Source organism: Pseudophryne corroboree, chromosome 7 (assembly GCF_028390025.1).
Source record: "Pseudophryne corroboree isolate aPseCor3 chromosome 7, aPseCor3.hap2, whole genome shotgun sequence".
Lineage (NCBI taxonomy): Eukaryota > Metazoa > Chordata > Amphibia > Anura > Myobatrachidae > Pseudophryne > Pseudophryne corroboree.
Window position 1 is genome coordinate 248,584,583 of NC_086450.1, and position 18,085 is coordinate 248,602,667.

The window sequence follows — 18,085 nt, forward strand, 5'->3', positions numbered from 1 at the left end:
ACCCAGCCTGTCATCTATTCCCTTGCCCTCCCCAATAATTAGTTCTTTATCTTTCTTGTTACCCAGCCCTTCACCTTTCTCCCCATCCTTTTCATTACGTAGCTCTTATTTATTTATTTATTTGTTAACAGGTTTTTTTCTAGCGCAGCAAATTCCGTTGCGCTCTATAATTGGACATAATGATTAAATAAAACTGAGTAATAAACAGACAGTCATAGAGGTAGGAAGGGCCTGCTCACAAGCTTACAATCTATAGGGAAATAGGCATTGATACACAAGGAAAGGCACTATCTATTGCATATTCGTCCACTGGATTGCAAAGGTTCTAGGTGGGTTGCATGATAACACATCACAGCAATAATGAACCATGGTCAGAAAGAAGGGAAAGTGAAGAAAGAGAAAATATGTGGAGGATATGAGCGGACTGTACAGTGGGAATATAATCAGATAGGAAAGCTTATGAAGGTTGAGTGATCGGTTCTGGTATGTGATAAACTAGCCTGACGAGGTGAGTTTTCAGGGAAAGTTTGAAGGTTTGGAGACTAGGGGAGAGTCTTATTGTACGTGGTAGGGCATTCCACAGAGTGGGTGCAGACCAAAGAAAGTCCTGCAATCGTGCATGAGAGAAACTAATGAGTGTTGATGAGAGACGTAGATCTTGTGATAAGCGGAGAGGTCAGGTTGGGAGATATTTTGAGACGATTGAAGAGTGTACATTGGTGTAGTATGGTTAATGGCCTTATGTGTGAGTAAAAGTATTTTAAATTGAATATGGTAGAATACAGGTAACCAATGGAGGGACTGACAGAGCGGATCTGCAGATGATGAACGTCTAGCAAGTAAGATTAGCCTCGCAGCTGCATTCAGAATGGATTGTAGTGGTGAGAGTCTCTTTTTGGTAAGACCAATAAGAAGACTATTGCAATAATCAATGCGGGAGATAATGAGAGCATGGATTAGAGTTTTTGCAGTGTCTTGTGTAAGGTATGGTCGTATTTTAGATATGTTTTTTAGATGCATGTAACATGATTTTGAGACAGATTGAATGTGGGGAGCAAAGGACAGTTCTGAGTCAAGGATGACACCTAGACATCGAGCTTGTGGGGTAGTGTGGCCGGACGGTCCCGTACGTCAGCCCTCACCACTTCGCGTACCGTCACCAGTCACAAAATGGATGTTTATGTCACACAGGACCTGGCCACATATGGGATTCCAGCTCACATTCAGTAACTGCCTGTTACTGACTTCATCCACTGCGCAGTGGGTGGGTTCTGCGCAGCCACCACCAAACTCCTAACCTGCCGTGGCGTCTGGAACCACGGTTCTGCTCTGTATACGTCAACACGCCTCCTTACCACACCTGTGTGGTGTTGACGAATCCCCACTAGTCGCTTGACTAGGCCTCTACTCGGTAGCTGGCTGGAGGCGGAGCTTGGAGACGCTAGATACACCCTGGACAGCCAGAAAATGGAGCTAGGTTTCGCCTATCCCTGCAGGTCACAAGATGAAGTGGTTGTCTTGAGGCAGATGATGTTTATTTGCTCAAATAGCCTTCAAAAAGACTCTTCCCTATTGCTAGTGGTCACAGCAATACAGCAAGATGTTACAGCAGAAAGTAGTTGATATAACACACTCTGGAGCTCACAGGCCTCCTCTTTTTATACAGTAAAACCACAATGCATCTCAGGGCGTAGTACCCCCCTGAGTCCTTTCCATCCAATCAGGATATCTTACAAAATATAAATAAATTAAATTTTAAAAGGATATAAGTGCATGAAGCAATTTCTTCCTTCCTGTCACACACACAAAGTTTGGTGTCATTTAAACTCAAATTCCTACCACCTGGTAGCTTACACTTCCCCATTGATACATTTATCACATAGCTTCAAAATACGGAATGTATTTGATTTCCCAAACAAATGTTTCTCCCTGCATATACCATTCAGGATTCGTGTATCAACTAAACCAGCTACATAAATAAATACAGGTTCCAAACCCATACCAATCCATACCACTTTACATATGGAATAAGGAAATCCCCCCCCCCCCGTGATTAATATATTTCCCTGAGGAACGCACACTCACAGCCATTACCTGCCGTGCCCTGTCCAACATCAAAAGGTTTTGTCATTCACACATCTGCTAGGAGAGGGCAATAGCATGCCATTTCGTAGTCACAGAAGATAGGGGATGGTTATTCAGACATATATACAGTAGTAGGTGCATTTTTCCCTTTAAAATACATGTGAGCACATCTTAAATATAAATACATTTAGACATGCAATCGTAGAATTGTGCACAGAGCACTACATATGACGTGTTAAAACACATCATTAAACATTTTTAAACAGTCCGCGCCCAGCACCGTAAGTACATTTCAAATATGGTGCCTAGCACCAGTTGTCCTTAAAATGGTGCTGGGAACTTAAGGGCTAACCCCTTACGTGCCATGGCCGCCATTAACCATGTGGTTGCCAGGGTCTCCACTCACACTCCTCCCCCCCATTCAAGTGGGAAAAGCAGCAAGTCATGTCCCAACGATTTGGCTCCTGGTCCCGCAGTCTCTTGGGGTGAAGGTGACACTTCCTGGGGGGGCAAGGCTCCGGCCTAGACACTTCATCCATATTGCGGTGGGCTTTCTTCATGGGTAAACAATGGTCAAATAGTCCACATGAAGTCCAAATTCAAGGCTCCACCACAAAAGTCTGTCCAATTTCCCCAAGGTAGGTTGCAGCCACCTAACAGGTGGGTGGTAAGTCACCACTGTGGGGGACCGATTGCACCAATAGTGCTGAAATAGGTCCAATGTACATACGAGTGTCACCCATGGTGTCCCAATTGTGGCATACCCCACCTCCCACCATAGCAGTATTCTGCGCAAACACGCTACAGGGTGCTCCTGCCCATATGGCTCCTGCTGGCTCGGTACTGCTCCCAGTCCGTGCAGTAGCGCAGTAGTCCTGGTCAAGAATGGGCACCATCAGCACTGGAGCAGGTACCAGAGCCTTCTTCATTGACTGGAATGCCAACTCACAAGCAGGTGCAAAGTCCACTGACTTGGGAATGCCCTTCCTAGTCATCTCTGTAAAGGGGTTAACTACAGAACTACAGTCAGTGACAACATGTCCATAGGGCCTTACAGGTTCTATGGTCAGTACCTGTCTGGGTGATTTCGGCCGGGGACAGCCTCTGTTTTCCTCCACCCCTTCTGATTTGGGCCTACCCCTGTCTCCTCCCACACAGTGCCCCAAACACTGCACCTCTGTCAGTCCTAGCTGGCATCTGTCTATCCTAACTGTCAGACCTGTCCTCCAATCCTCCTCTGTCAACCTATGATGCGGGAAACCTACCCTATCACCTAGGTTTGCTCTTTCCTCATCCGCTACCTGTGCCACAGTAATGGCGGCCAGGCCACCAGCCTCTGCATCCCATGTGGCATCCACTACAGGGAGGCTGCATATCTTTCCTGATCTACTGCGCCCATGCAGGGGACCTGCTATGTCCACAGCAACTTGCTGTAAGGGTTCTCCTATAGGCAGAGGCCCAGAGACAACACAAACATTGGAGTGCTCCAGCTGCCAATGCATGGCACCAGCCTTACAGTTGGTCTGGGCATCATCCGACATTCCAGACCAGGGTAAGCTCTGTGTCAGGCACTTCAGGGTATGGTCTACCTCCGGGTGACTGTCCAATGGGGTTTCACTGGCAAACCAACACTAGTTGCACAGGAAAGTTTCCTGGGGGGACCAGTCGGCCACGTACACTATTTGGTCTATCCCCTCCCACTTTCCTGTCTACCCTGTACCTTAACCCTTCCCGCCAGGTCACACTTCCTGCCCCAAACCTGTCAAGGCAGCTGCCAGAGTGGTGCCTCATGCCTTTCAGGGATGGGTCAGAGAGTTCAGCCTCCCTAAACTCCTGCATGTGGTCCTTAATCTCTCCTAAATTGGGACACTCTACAGGGGGCTCTAGGTGGGGACTATTAGGGTCAGTCTGGTAGGGTCAGTCACGGAAAGGTCAGTGTGGTTTCTCATACTCACCGCTGGAGTTGGCAAACTACTTGGGTCAAGAGCATCATTGGGCATCCCCACAGGATCAAATGAGCTGGATCCAACATCCTCTGCGTTGCTAGGGTACGTAGTCATACCAGAGGCAAAAGGCATGCAGGGTTGATGTGCCGATCTAGCCGCTGTAATCTTTTACTCTGGGCTGGTTGAGGCTGTGGTTGGCTGTGCTGGCAGTTGTCTAGCAGCTGTAGTCTTTTCCTCTGGGCTGGGCTGTGCTGGAGTAGCTGATGTCAACAGTGGTTGTGGAACTTGACTTCGGGGAATGGTGCCAGCAAAAGTGGTGATGATCCCACCACCCAGATCATTTCCTAGGACCACATCAGTTGGGGGACCATCCATGATGGCAACTTCTCTCAACTCTGGTCCAGCTCCCCAGTCCAGGTAGACTCTTGCCATGGGAACCTCTTTCTCCATTCCATCTGCCAGGGTGACCTTGGCAGTGCGACCCTGCAATACTGCAGCAGGATCGATTAGGTGGGTCTCACTACAGTGATTGAGGCCCCAGAGTCTCTTAGGCCCTCCCTCGGCAGGGGTCCCACGTGGACCAGCTGCAGGTGCCTCCATATATTGTGTAGGGGCTGTTTGGCCATGCAGGTGACTCTCTCCTCAGAGTGCACCTGTTTCTCGCCACACTCCATTGGACTGGCTGGAGATGGTACAGTCTCTGAAGGCTCATCTCCTCGGGTTACGCAAGCAATCCGGGCTCCAGCACTCGGATTTGGGACGCAAGTCCGGGGTGCTTGGGATGCAGGACAGTTCATCCTCAGATGTCCGATTTTCCCACAGCCATAGCACTTTTTGTCCAGGCGTGGCTCCGGTGGCCTCTGATTACTGGCAGGGGCACTACGCGGCGGTTCCTGGCCAAAAGCACCTGGGTTGGAAGATGCTTGCTTTGGGGGGCGATGGGCTGAAGAGGGGTGTCCCGCTGGTTGTACAGTCTTTTGGGGCTGGCTGCTGCTGGGTGTTTCTGCCCATGTGGCCGAATTGCCACATACTTATCTGCTAGCTGGGCAGCCATCTTTAAGCTGGGTGACTCCCAGTCTAGCACCCACTCCTTCACTTCTGGGGCACACCTGCGATAGAACTGCTCCCTGCAGATCAGGTCAATCAGTGCGTCCCATGTTATGTAAATATATGGATAGGAGCGCTGTGGAAATGAAAGGGTTACAAATAAAATAAAAATACGAATAAGAAAAATTTAAATTGAATACCAGTAAGTTTACAGCTCTTTTTTGTAATTTTATATTAGTGTCCGGAATTGATTTATATTGCAAGACATTAGAATTCCAATTTTGTGCCTGAGGTTTTTTTTTTACAGCAGGTAGTATTGGCTGAGCTGTCCCTACCTATACCTTGCTGGTGTGATCAATTTCACTCCCTTGGCTGGTCTCCAGAGTATCAATTGTCTCTGCCTCCGTTTGGATGCTCATGATCGCGGCAACGTTGTACTTCCGGACGCGGCGGCAGGTCTTTTTTCCGGTCATGAGGTCCAACGCGTTTCGTGCTTGGGCACTTAATCATGGATACTTTTGGTAGCATGGGGCTAACATCTCGGTAGAACTGCGTTAAGGAGAGCCAATATGTGCCATCCTTCTTTAGCTAGCTAAAAAAGGATGGCGCATATTGGCTCACCTTAACGCAGTTCCACTGAGATGTTAGCACATGAGCGCCACCTTCATGACACTCTTGGACACGTTGTAAGGGATCTGCACACCCTTATCCCGACACACGATCTCCAAATCATCCTTGGACATTCCACTGAAGTCCACCATCTTGTGCGTTCTCCTGCGCCGCAGTTACTCCTCTCCTGAGTAACTCGGCTTCTCCAAATGGGTGACCAAAAAGCCACCTGGGATTATCCCACCGCTATGGCACCAATTTCTGTGACCGAACGGTCCCGTACGGCAGCCCTTACTGCTTCGCATCCCGTCCCCAGTCACAGAATGGATGTTTAGGTCACACAGGACCTGGCCACATAGGGTATTCCCGCTTACCGTCAGTAACCACCTGTTACTGACTCCACCCACTGCGCAGTGGGTGGGTTCTACGCTGTCACCACCAAACTCCTAACCTGCCGTGGCATCTGGAACCACAGTTCTGCTCTGTATGCGTCGACACGCCACCTTACCACACCTGTGTGTTGTTGACGAATCCCCACTAGTCGCTTGACTAGGCCTCTACCCGGTAGCTGGCTGGAGGTGGAGCTTGGAGACACTTGATACACCCTGGACATCCGGAAAATGGAGCTAGGTTTCGCCTAGCCCTGCAGGCCACAAGATGAAGTGGTCGTCTTGAGGTAGATAATGTTTATTTGCTCAAATAGCCTTCAAAAAGACTCTTCCCTATTGCTAGGGGCAACAGCAATACAGCAAGATGTTACAGCAGAAAGTAGTTGGTATAACACACTCTGGAGCTCACAGGCCTCCTCTTTTTATACAGTAAAACCACAATGCATCTCAGGGGGTAGTTGCCCCCTGAGTCTTTTCCATCCAATCAGGATATCTTACAAAATATAAATAAATTGAATTTTAAAAGGATATAAGTGCATGAAGCAATTTCCTCCTTCCTGTCACACACAAAGTTTGGTGTCATTTAAACTCCAATTCCTACCACCTGGTAGTTTCCACTTTGCCATTGATACATTTATCACATAGCTTCAAAATATGGTTTGTATTTGAATTCCCAAACAAATGTTCCTCTTTCCTGCATATACCATTCAGATTTGTATATCAATTAAACAATTAAACCAGCTACATAAATAAATACAGGTTCCAAACCCATACCAATCCATACCACTTTACATATGGGATAAGGAACCCCCCCCCCCCCCCCCCCGTGATTAACATCTTTCCCTGAGAAACTCACACTCACAGCCATTACCTGCCGTACCCTGTCCAACATCAAAAGGTTTTGTCATTCACGCATCTGCTAGGAGAGGGCAATTAGCATGCCATTTCCTAGTCACAGAAGATAGGGGATGGTTATTCAGACATATATACAGTAGTAAGTGCATTTATTCCCTTTAAAATACATGTTGAATATAAATACATTTAAACATGCAATCCTACAATTGTGCACAGAGCACTACATATGACATGTTAAAATACACCATTAAACATATTTTTAAACAGTCCATGCCCAGCGCCTTAAGTACATTTCAAATATGGTACCTAGCACCAGTTGTCCTTGAAATGGCGCTGGGCACTTAAAGGCTAACCCCTTACGTGCCGTGGCCGCCATTAACCATGTGGCCACCAGGGTCTCCGGCCACAGGTAGGGTTGATTGTTGAGTTCTCAACAGTGATAGAGATATCAGGTTGGTAACTACTATTGGCTGGTGGAAATATAAGTAACTCTGTTTTGGAAATATTAAGTTTGAGGTGGTGAGATGACATCTAAGATAAAACAGCAGAAAGGCATTCAGTGACCATGACCAATACAGATGGTGACAAATCTGGGGAGGATAGGTAGATTTCAGTATCATCTGTGTACAGATGATACTGAAATCCAAAAGAGCTGATTAGTTTACCAAGAGATGAGGTATAGATTGAAAAAAGCAGAGGACCTAAGACCGAGCCTTGTGGTACTCCAACTGAAAGAGGTAGCGAAGAGGAGGTGGATTCAGAGAAGCGAACACTGAAGGAGCGATTAGATAGGTAGGATAGGAACCAAGAGAGGACTGTGTCTTGAAGACCTAGGGATTGTAGTGTTTGTATGAGAAGAGAATGGTCAACAGTGTCAAAGGCAGCAGAGAGAGCTCTTCATGTTGCACTGCCATTCTCATTAGGGGTCATTCGGAGTTTATCGCTTGCTAGCTACTTTTAGCAGCCGTGCAAACGCATAGTAGCCGCCCATGGGGGAGTGTTTTTTTCGCTTAGCAAGTGTGCGAACGCCTTTGCAGACGAGCACAGCAAAAACATTTTGTGCAGTTTCAGAGTAGCCCTGGACTTACTCAGCCCTTGCGATCACTTCAGTATTCTTGGTGCCAGAATTGACATCTGACACCTGCCCTGCAAACGCCTGGACACGCCTGCGTTTTCCCAAACACTCCCAGAAAATGGTCAGTTGACACCCATAAGCGCCCTCTTTCTGTCAATCACCTGCGTTCGGCTGTGTGAATGGAATCTACGCTAAATCCATCGCCCAGCACCGATCCTCTTTGTACCCGAATGATTCGCCTGCGCATTGCGGTGCATACGCATGCGCATTTTTGCTGTTTTTTTACCTGATCGCTGCGCTGTGACAATCGGCAGTGAGCGATCAACTCAGAATGACCCCCTTTGTCCATTACCTTGCTTTTCTTATATGCAGCCCCTCACCCTTCTCTTTGTCCTTTTTGGTACTTAAGCTATCTGCCTTTCTCTTTTGCTTGTTACCACTTGGCCTCTAATCCATTTCCTTGCTCTTCTCATTACTCGTCCTCTGACTCTTTGTCCTTCTCATTTTTTGTACTTCATCCTTCTCCTTGCAATTCTCATTACATTTCCCCTAGCTTTTTCCTCATTACTCAGCCATCACGTCATCATTCAGCTCTTCATGTTGCACAGCCCATTGCCATTCTCACCACCTGGCCCCTTGTCCTTTTCCTAGCCCCATTTGTATCCTTTAACAAGTCATTCATTATCTACTAATCAAGCCATGTTTCTTTAAACTTAAGAGGATATTCTGTAAAAAGGAGTGATATAATCTTTTTTGTCACCATACAATATAATCCTCCACTTCTGCTATTTCCTATGTTAATAAGTAAAAAAAAAAAATGTCCTTTATTCAACGTCCCTTTTTGTATCATGTTGTTGGTTGGTTATTAATGTGACTTAGTCAGCTCTCCACATAAATAATTAGGGAATACATCTGTAAGAAGCAAATAGAGAAATAATATGAAAACTTAGAAAGTGGTTTGTTTTTGAGACTTTTTTTTAAGATTTACTCACTTTTATAGATTCTCTTTCATGTCTCCTCATCTGTCAGTAATACAGTCTTTATCCTCTCATCCACCCAGGGGAAGATTTTCCATTGTGAAGAAGTGTTTGCAGAAAAACACCCGAAAAGATTTTGCAGTGAAATTTGTCAGCAAGAAATTGAAAAAGCGTGAACAGGCGGCACATGAGGCAGCTCTTCTCCATCATCTGCAACATCCCCAGTACATCACCATCCATGACACGTATGAGACTGCCAACGCGTATATACTCATCCTGGACCTGTGAGTTGCAGACCTAATTACTACTCCGAGTTTGGGAAAATTCTGTATATAGATGGACAAAACAAACCAGACTTATCTAAATTCATTACAGTATGAAATTGAAGGTTGTGTCATTCTCGTTGAATCCACAAATTCCATTTTAAATACAAAGACAGTTGTGTCCTCTTTTATCAAAAGCTAGGCTGTATAATCCTAATGGGATTATCTTTGACTGGACAGGGAGCTGTCTCTTCTTAACTACAGTATTATAAAATGACTTATACTGTAGTTGTTATTATCTTATCTACAGAATATCTGTTGTGTCTATAAATCTGTTAGTCTGTCACATCTATTTGTTACAGCCAAACTCTCTGATATTTGATACTGTAATAAATAATTTAGACCTATTATAAACCGTTAACTTTGTGTTGCATTTATTTTTCTCAGTTTAAAGTCTTTAGAGCTGAACTATTAATAACTGTGATATAAAAATAATCTTAACTGCTGGAGGCTATTTATTTGAAATGGAGACTGGGGGGCACCTTTATTGTTTATATGTTATGGGTACAGATGTAGCCATGCTCATTTTACGGACGTGAATAGTCGCAGACTGGCACGCCATGCCTCAAGCAATGTTGCAGCATGCCATATCACAGTAAAATGAGCATGGCTACATCTGTGTTTCATATCCACTATTGGCAGTACTTTAGACCTTCCATATATAAGGGATATTTTATGTATAGTTAGCGTATGCCACATAACTAAAGAATGTGGTGCCGGCTCTTCCAGGATGGATGATGGCCGATTGCTGGATTATCTGATGAACCATGATGAGCTCATGGAAGAGAAGGTGGCTTTCTACATGCGGGATATCATGGGGGCCCTTCAGTACCTCCACAGCTGCCGCGTGGCCCATTTAGATATCAAGGTAAGAAGCTAAGAATATGTCTGGAATACAAAAAATTTTAAATCATCACTGTCAAAACTGAGAAACATGTATATGGAATTGTTATGTCTAAATGATATTATTCTGTTCCTGCAGCCTGAAAACCTTCTGATAGATTTACGTATCCCTGTCCCACGGGTGAAGATAATCGATCTGGAGGATGCCATGCAAATTACAGGACACTATTACATCCACCAGCTGTTCGGGAACCCAGAATTTGCTGCTCCTGAGGTCATCAAAGGTACCCCAGTTTCTCTGGCGACTGATATCTGGAGTCTGGGTGTGCTAACATATGTCATGCTGAGTGGAGTGTCCCCATTCCTAGATGAGAGCAATGAAGAGACATGTACGAATATATGTCGGGTGGATTTCTCCTTCCCGCAGGAGTATTTCACAAGCGTTAGTCAAGCTGCTCATGACTTTATCCGGGCAACACTTCAAGAGGACACCAACTGGAGACCTACGGTGGCCACATGTCTTCTACACCCGTGGATGCAACCTCATTACAGTAACTATTCCAGAATCCCTCTGGACACCTCTCGTCTGGCCACCTTCATTGAGAGGCGCAGACACCAGAATGATGCCCGGCCACTTCCAAATACCAAGACTTTCATCATTGCCCGGAACAAAACAGGAACATGAAAGTCTGCATTCGCATACTGAACTGAACATTGGATGCAATGAAAAGAGATACGCATATTTATTTATGGTGGTTACACTGTGTTTAAAACAGGGATCCAATAGATGGCTGAGAACACGTCTTTCTAATAAGCCAAATTTATGATTAAGAGATGAGCCCACCATATGTTTCCCCTTCCGGGATATCACAGTACTGAATCAAGTTATTCTGGAATATTTTAAGAGTAGACGTGGGAAATGACAGTTGTTTTTTTATTTTTACTTAATAAATTCGGTGCAGTGTCTTGTTGCAGTTAAATTGCAATGAAATTAAAGTGTGGATGAAAAAGGTTTAATCCATTGTGCTGCTATGTGGTTGGTAATTTATTGTTAATTTGTGCTCACAAAAACTGCAAGTAATCCTAGGACACTGGAACTGTTTACTTGTATAAAGGACTGTAGGGACTCTATGGGCGGTATTCAATTGTTTGAAAAGTCAGTTGGGTGTCTGTTTTTTCCTAACTATTAGGAAAAAACAGACACCCAACCGACTTTTCAAACAATTGAATATCCCCCTATATGTTAAATATGAATTATTTACAGAAGTGGAATCAGCCTGGAATGGAATAGATTGGAGAGATCACTGTGCGATCAACGTCCGTCTTTTACCCATCTGTCATTTTATTCAGATGTATTTATTTGTAGTTAATTACAGTTCCTTTTCTACCAGAGTTTTGCCATGAAAGGGTTAGAGGAGTAAAAAATACACTTTTTGTAGGTATGGAAAGTTTATAACTCTATAGAGTGGTACTGAGTATAACTCCAACAATAACAAACACCGGAGGAGCCTTAGAAATGCCAGAGCATTCTGACTAAGAGGAGAGCTTAAAGAAATTTTAGGGGGATTTGCATCCTTTGGACTGGCATGAAGCTGCCAGCTGGTTACCATGCCAACAATTAGTATTTTTATTTACATTTTATAAAGATACAGAAATAAATAAATGGGGAAAAAAACATTCAAACTACAATACATTTTTTAAGTATGATTATATATCATATAAAGGGCGCTTTCAATAAGGACATAAATGGAGACATGCTATAGTATAGTCTGTAGAGGTGGAATACTTACAGTTGAGAAGAAATTATCTTGACACTGACAGCTATGGTACAATGGGGCAGATGTACTAAGCTTTGGAGAAAGATTGTACCAACCATCAGCTCCTAATGGTTATTTTTTAAACACAGCCTGTACCATAGCGGTCAGGGGCTGATTGGCTGCTACTTTATCTGTCTATCACTCTCTAATGCTTAGTACATCTGACCCAAAGTTTTATATAAGCCCAGACAGTAATATTGAATTGCAGTATAGCTTTATTAATAATGTTCTGATGCTCACGGGCAGCTAGGATAATACCAGCAGCATTCGCCTCTTTGTATTGGCTGTATGGCTCTTATGGTGAGTCCATTCTTATACCTGACTGGATGATCTGTAGATTCAAAAAACCCACCACAAATTGGAACCATCAGAGTATTCAATCCAATTGGTAGGGGTTAGAGTATATTTCCCCATTAATGTGTTATGTACATCACTGTTTATTTCACTACACATTAACTGGAATCTTATTAGTAAGACAAGTGAATCCTGGTGGTGCTTGAAATGTTTGGGGGACTCTATGAGATGGAGAAGTGCCATTGATTACAGTATGGTCTTTAGCGACCGTTTACACAATAGCAAAACAGTCCATGGCACTGTACAGGTGGAATTATTATAGGACTGTGTCAGTGTGAAACTGAAGCATTTTTCTTCATTAATATTTGTCTTAAATTAATTTACTGTATAATCCCAACAATGTGCAGAAAGAGCTTTCAATCATGTTATCTTATTCACATTGGGGCTAATTTAGGGGGTAATTCAGACCTAATCGTAGCAGCAAATTTGTTAGCAGTTGGGCAAAACCATGTGCACCTCAGGTATGGAAGATATAACATTTGCAAAGAGAGTTAGATTTGGGTGGGTTATATTGTTTCTGTGCAGGGTAAATACTGGCTGCTTTATTTTTACACTGCAATTTAGATTTCAGTTTGAACCATACTTGCCTACTCTCCCGGAATGGGCGGTGAGGTTTCCGGAAATCGGGTGACTCTCCCGGCCCCCCCAGAAGAGTCGGCAAGTCTCCCAATTTTTCAAGCCCCCCCCCATCTGTCCGCCAACTTAATGAGTAAAGTGGGCGGTCCGGGCAGTCTATATGACGCATTTCTTGCTGAATCGCGTCATCATATCCACGCCCCCTGCTGTATTATGCCAGTAATCGTGGCATTACAGAACAGGGGGCGTAGCTTAAATGATGTACCGCGATAAACCCACCCCACTTCCGCCCCCACTTCACCTCCATCCCGCCCCCTATGCACGTCATAGCCCTGCCCCGCTCCCCTGCTGAACCGACCTAGCCAGGATGTCGGCATGTATGGTTTGAACACACCCCACCCAAATCTAACTCTCTCTGCACATATTATATCTGCCCCTCCTGCAGTTCACATGGTTTTTACCATTAGCTAACAAATTTGCTGCTGCGATCATAACTGAATTAGGCCCATTGTTAGTAAAGACACCAGATGATATATTGCCCTTTTGATAAATTAGAGACAAGTCACTGGCAGTTATGTTCTATCTTGGTAACACCAGGTGCCTAATTCAATATATATATTTAGAGAGAGAGAGAGAGAGAGAGAGAGACACACACAGATAGATAGATAGATAGATAGATAGATAGATAGATAGATAGATAGATAGATAGATAGATAGATATTGGCCAGCACTCCACTAACGTAATAAATACAGTACCTGGGTGACCTCCCAAAAATCAGCAGACTACAGACTTAGAAAGCAACAGTAGGGAGGCACTCCACGTCTTTTAAAATACACAGTTCAGTGTTGCAACCTTTTACATCAATGCTTCACATGCTTTTATAACAAATGTAGTCTTACTTCATTTATAACACCCAGTGCAGTTTCAGGTCTCTGGCTGCCCCTGTTAACTTCCTAGTGCATCGCGATGACATCATACGTCACACGGACAGGAGGGGGCTGGCTTAGTATCCATAACAACAGTGTACACACCACTTCCCGTAGAGGCTATAAAGAACAGTATAACACATGGATAACACATAACTAATATGTATGAGTGCAAGTTTTTAAATACATTTAAATCCATCATCAGCAGATCTTTTGAGTCACTATAAATGCACCATTATATTGCAATAATTTATCAACTTTACATTGAGGTGTGGTTATGATCAACAGGGTTGTAACTAGGTGTGTGCGGAGTGTGCACCACACATAGCACTGCAGGGTAGGGTATGCAGTTGGCAGCACTTGTCAACTATCTGTTTTAATTACTTTCACTTGCGGCTTCCCCCCTTTTTGAAGACCAGCATCTCCTGACCGCCCTTGCTTCCTACCCCTACCTCTTCTGTCGCTAATACCTATACAGCATTCTTGGACTTGATAGCTCTTTGTTGTTTAGTCGCACTGTCCTTTATTGCATTTCGGGATGCTGATGTGCCTGGGATTCAAACCCGTTGCCTATGGCATTGCAGTCGGACACTGTATTCATTTAACTATCTGCCCTTGCATAGAAAGCAAGATAATTCCAGCTGGGGAGTGCTAACTATCTGTAGCTTGCCTTGTACTTTGTGAAGGGGTGATCAGTGTTGCAGCTGGGAAGATCCATAGATTGGATGTGTGGCTGCACACTGCATGGATCTGCTCAATTATGGTGCTGGTTATTTTTTTTTTTATGGGGTACAGGTAACTTCATATAGTAAGAAATCTCATAGTTTTTATGCAGGATCAAGTGGGTTGGTGGGTGAGGTGTTTGGCTGAGATGCAGCAGGTTGTGGGTGTGAGTCCTGGGTGTGGCAGTATATTGAAATGTGTTATTTAATAAGGGATATTGTAGATGAATGTCGGCAGTATATATATAAAATGTGGGAAGGGGCAGCATAGCATGGGCTTTCTCTGGGATCAATTTTGTCATGCCCCTTCCCCGTGAGGCATGCGCCTAATGTCTCTATTGGAAAAAGGGGAGGGGTGCCCAATCTCTTTCTGGCACAGTGCACCAAAAAGTCTAGTTACAGCTCTGAAGATCAGCATCTAAATGAGTATCAGTGCATATAATTATCAATAAGGTATAATAATGATTCAAGAGACACCATAATGGTATAACTAATAGACATGCCATATGTATGTGTGTATATATATATATATATATATATATATATTTCCAGAATTCGGGCGGCACTCAGAGATTTTCACAACTCAGATGAACTGGTGAACAGGCCCCGCAGGGCTGCTTTAATGTGATGTTTCGGGGCAAAGATCCCCTTCCTCAGACAATGATCTGTCAGCTTTTAGTGCAGCATGGCTAAGGAATGTTAGGCTGATTTAAAGTGTCACCGGTTATTCAATGTCATTTCCTCCTAAAGTCTGACATATTGCTGGTCTATGTCAATCGCTAAAGGCACAGGGTGTTTTGCCTATATCGGCAAGTCCACATGGAAACTTAATTATGTATATAATCAAACTGGTAAAAACACTTTGTTGTACGCCAGAAGTTACCACCCTAGGGATATGAAAAAAGGATTGCCTTATTCACAATTTTAAGGACAAGAATGGTCAGCAATACTACCAAAGCTGAGAAAGAAACGGATGCAATGTCCACAAGGTTCTTACAGAGAGGCTATGTGAAGCATGGTGTCGCGAAAATAAAAGCACTCTCTTTAACTCATAGTAAGTGTCTTGCACCTAAGGAAACATCTGTTCAAAAAATGGTGCTGTTTGTCAATACATATTCTACAGCCAGGGCTTGTGCAACAAAAAATTCAAAATTATTTTTTGCCTATGATCAAGTCTGATAAATTGCTACCGTGTTTTAAGGATTCACATCTTTTGAATTGCCATGGAAGAGGAAGAAACCTCAAGAATTGGCTTGTACACAGTGACATAACATCTTCTATAACACAGACATCTACACATTTTCTTATAAAAGTACCTGGTTCGTACAAGTGTATTGAATGTACCAAATGCGGATCTCTAGAAACAGGTCCTCATCCACACTCTGGCAAAATAGTGAAGATAAAACATGTATTAAGCTGTATGTCGACATTTGTTATATATATAATTAAATGTGCATGGACTTGCCTATATAGGCAAAACAACCTGTGTCTTTAGAGAATGAGCCACCAAACACAGATCAGCAACACGTCAGTCTATAGAATAAAAAGAAGTTGAACAACCAGTGGCTTGACACTTTAAATTAGCCCAACATTCCTTAGCCATGCTTCACTACAAGCTGATAGATCATGTCTCCCCCATGGTAAGGGGAAGAGACAGAAACAGAAAGTTGCTTCAGTTAGGAGCAAAGTGTATTTTTTACTTCAATGCTGTGGGGCCTAAATGAAAATCTTTCATTTAGCTGTTTTCTATAAGATGTAACATTTTACATTATCTCTAGCTTTGTGTCTAGTATAATTTATTTTGATTCTTTAAAGCTGTGGGTAAAATATCTTTAAGCATAAAAAAATTTGGGATATATATCTGCCATCTCTATTATACCATTATTGTTCCTATAACTTTATCAATAGTTTGATATGACATATTTTTACCATACGGTGTCTCTTGAATCATTGAAAGTTTTTGGTATAACTTATTGGTAATAATATACACTGATACGGTATGAGATAGATGCTGATCTATGATCTGTCACTCCTCAATATAAAGTTGATAAATGTAATGATGCATTTATAGTGGCTCAACAGATCTGATGATGGATTTAAATGTATTTAAAGCTTGTACCCATATATATCAGTTATGTGTTTTCTGTAATGTGTTACTGTTCTTTATAGCCTCTGCCAGGTGGTGGTGTGTATACTGTTGTTATGGCTACTGGGCCCACCCAGTTCCTGTCCGTATGATGTCATCATACGGACAGGAGGTGAACTGGGGCAGCTGGAGATCTGAAACTGCACTGGGTGTTATAAATAAGGTAAGACTGCATTTGTAATTTTCATTCTGACGAAAGATGCAATACCAAAAGCATCTTAAATGTTGATGTAAAAGGTTGCAGCACTGGAGTGTGTATTTAAAAGCAGTGGAGTGCCTTCCTACTGTCAGGGGCGGTTTTGGGGTGAGGGCACCCCTAGGCATAACAATAACACCCGCCCCCCGCCTGCCTAATTTTATTATTTTCATTGATTGGTTATAAGCCCTCATTTGATGATAGGCAATTTGATAGAATAATAAAAACAGCCACTAACTTTGACATTTTAATTATTTATACCTATTTACTAAGTAGGACAGCTTACATGGGCAGTATGTGGCTGTCCTACTCATTTACACTCCATTCAAGCCATTCAAGATGGCATATGGTACAGTACAGTGGAAATATTTTGCAGTTACTGGTACTTTTTGGCCTGACAGTACCAACACAAACATCCAAGTGCCGCCCCAAAACAAGTGCCACCTCTCGTGCCTAATAGGAAATTCGCCACTGCTGTCTAAGTTTGGAGTAAATATATATATATATATATATATATATATATATATATATATATATATGTGTGTAGAGGTGGGCACCCCCAGACATTCAGATATTCTTTCAGGTGCCAGATAAAATGGATGACATATGTGCAGAAAGGAAAGGCGCTCAGAACCCTTGACAAGTGATACAAGTGTATCCTGATGATGGGGTCATGTCCACCAAAACGTTCATCTAATAAAAGCACTTAGCAAGCAAGTATTGACTGTTTTACATATCTTGCACACGGCAGCTTGAGTGCCGGATTGCTTACATGGAGAAAAATATTTAGTGTGCAGAGGTCATTGTTCTTAATTCACACGGATTCTGAATGTGTGTGCAAATGGCAGTGATGACATGTTGATAATTGTATCCAGCCACGGTATAACCATGACTGGTGAATTTCATTAAACTGCTAATTATTTATCAATGAAATAGGTATAAATTGTAGAAAAGGGAGATGTTTTCTAAAAAATAGTCCGGAGTTTACAAGGTTTTGCTGACATGTTTGCCATAAATATTTACCTTTTGGTCTGCAAATTCTAACACCTTTTTAGGGGTCTATTCAATTCATGTCGGAATTCCCAACTTGTCGGAAAAACCGCAGTCTTATATTAACCCATTGTTTATACTGTGCACTCTTATGGATACCCTATGTAATCAAATGTACAGTATTAATTGAAGCAGTACAAATTGTTAA

The 18,085-nt window shown here is 43.2% G+C and overlaps 1 protein-coding gene across 1 annotated transcript in view; it reads left to right on the top strand.

The window, feature by feature from the left end:
• Positions 1 to 11,166, top strand: part of LOC134944122 (kalirin-like) — an 88,265-nt gene extending 77,099 nt beyond the window's left edge. The window contains exons 8-10 of the mRNA XM_063932695.1: positions 9,067 to 9,267; positions 10,036 to 10,174; positions 10,289 to 11,166. Of these exons, the coding sequence (XP_063788765.1) occupies positions 9,067 to 9,267; positions 10,036 to 10,174; positions 10,289 to 10,834 (886 nt within the window). The 3' untranslated portion in view covers positions 10,835 to 11,166. The remainder of the gene's footprint in view (positions 1 to 9,066; positions 9,268 to 10,035; positions 10,175 to 10,288) is intronic.
• The last annotated feature ends 6,919 nt before the right edge of the window (positions 11,167 to 18,085 follow it).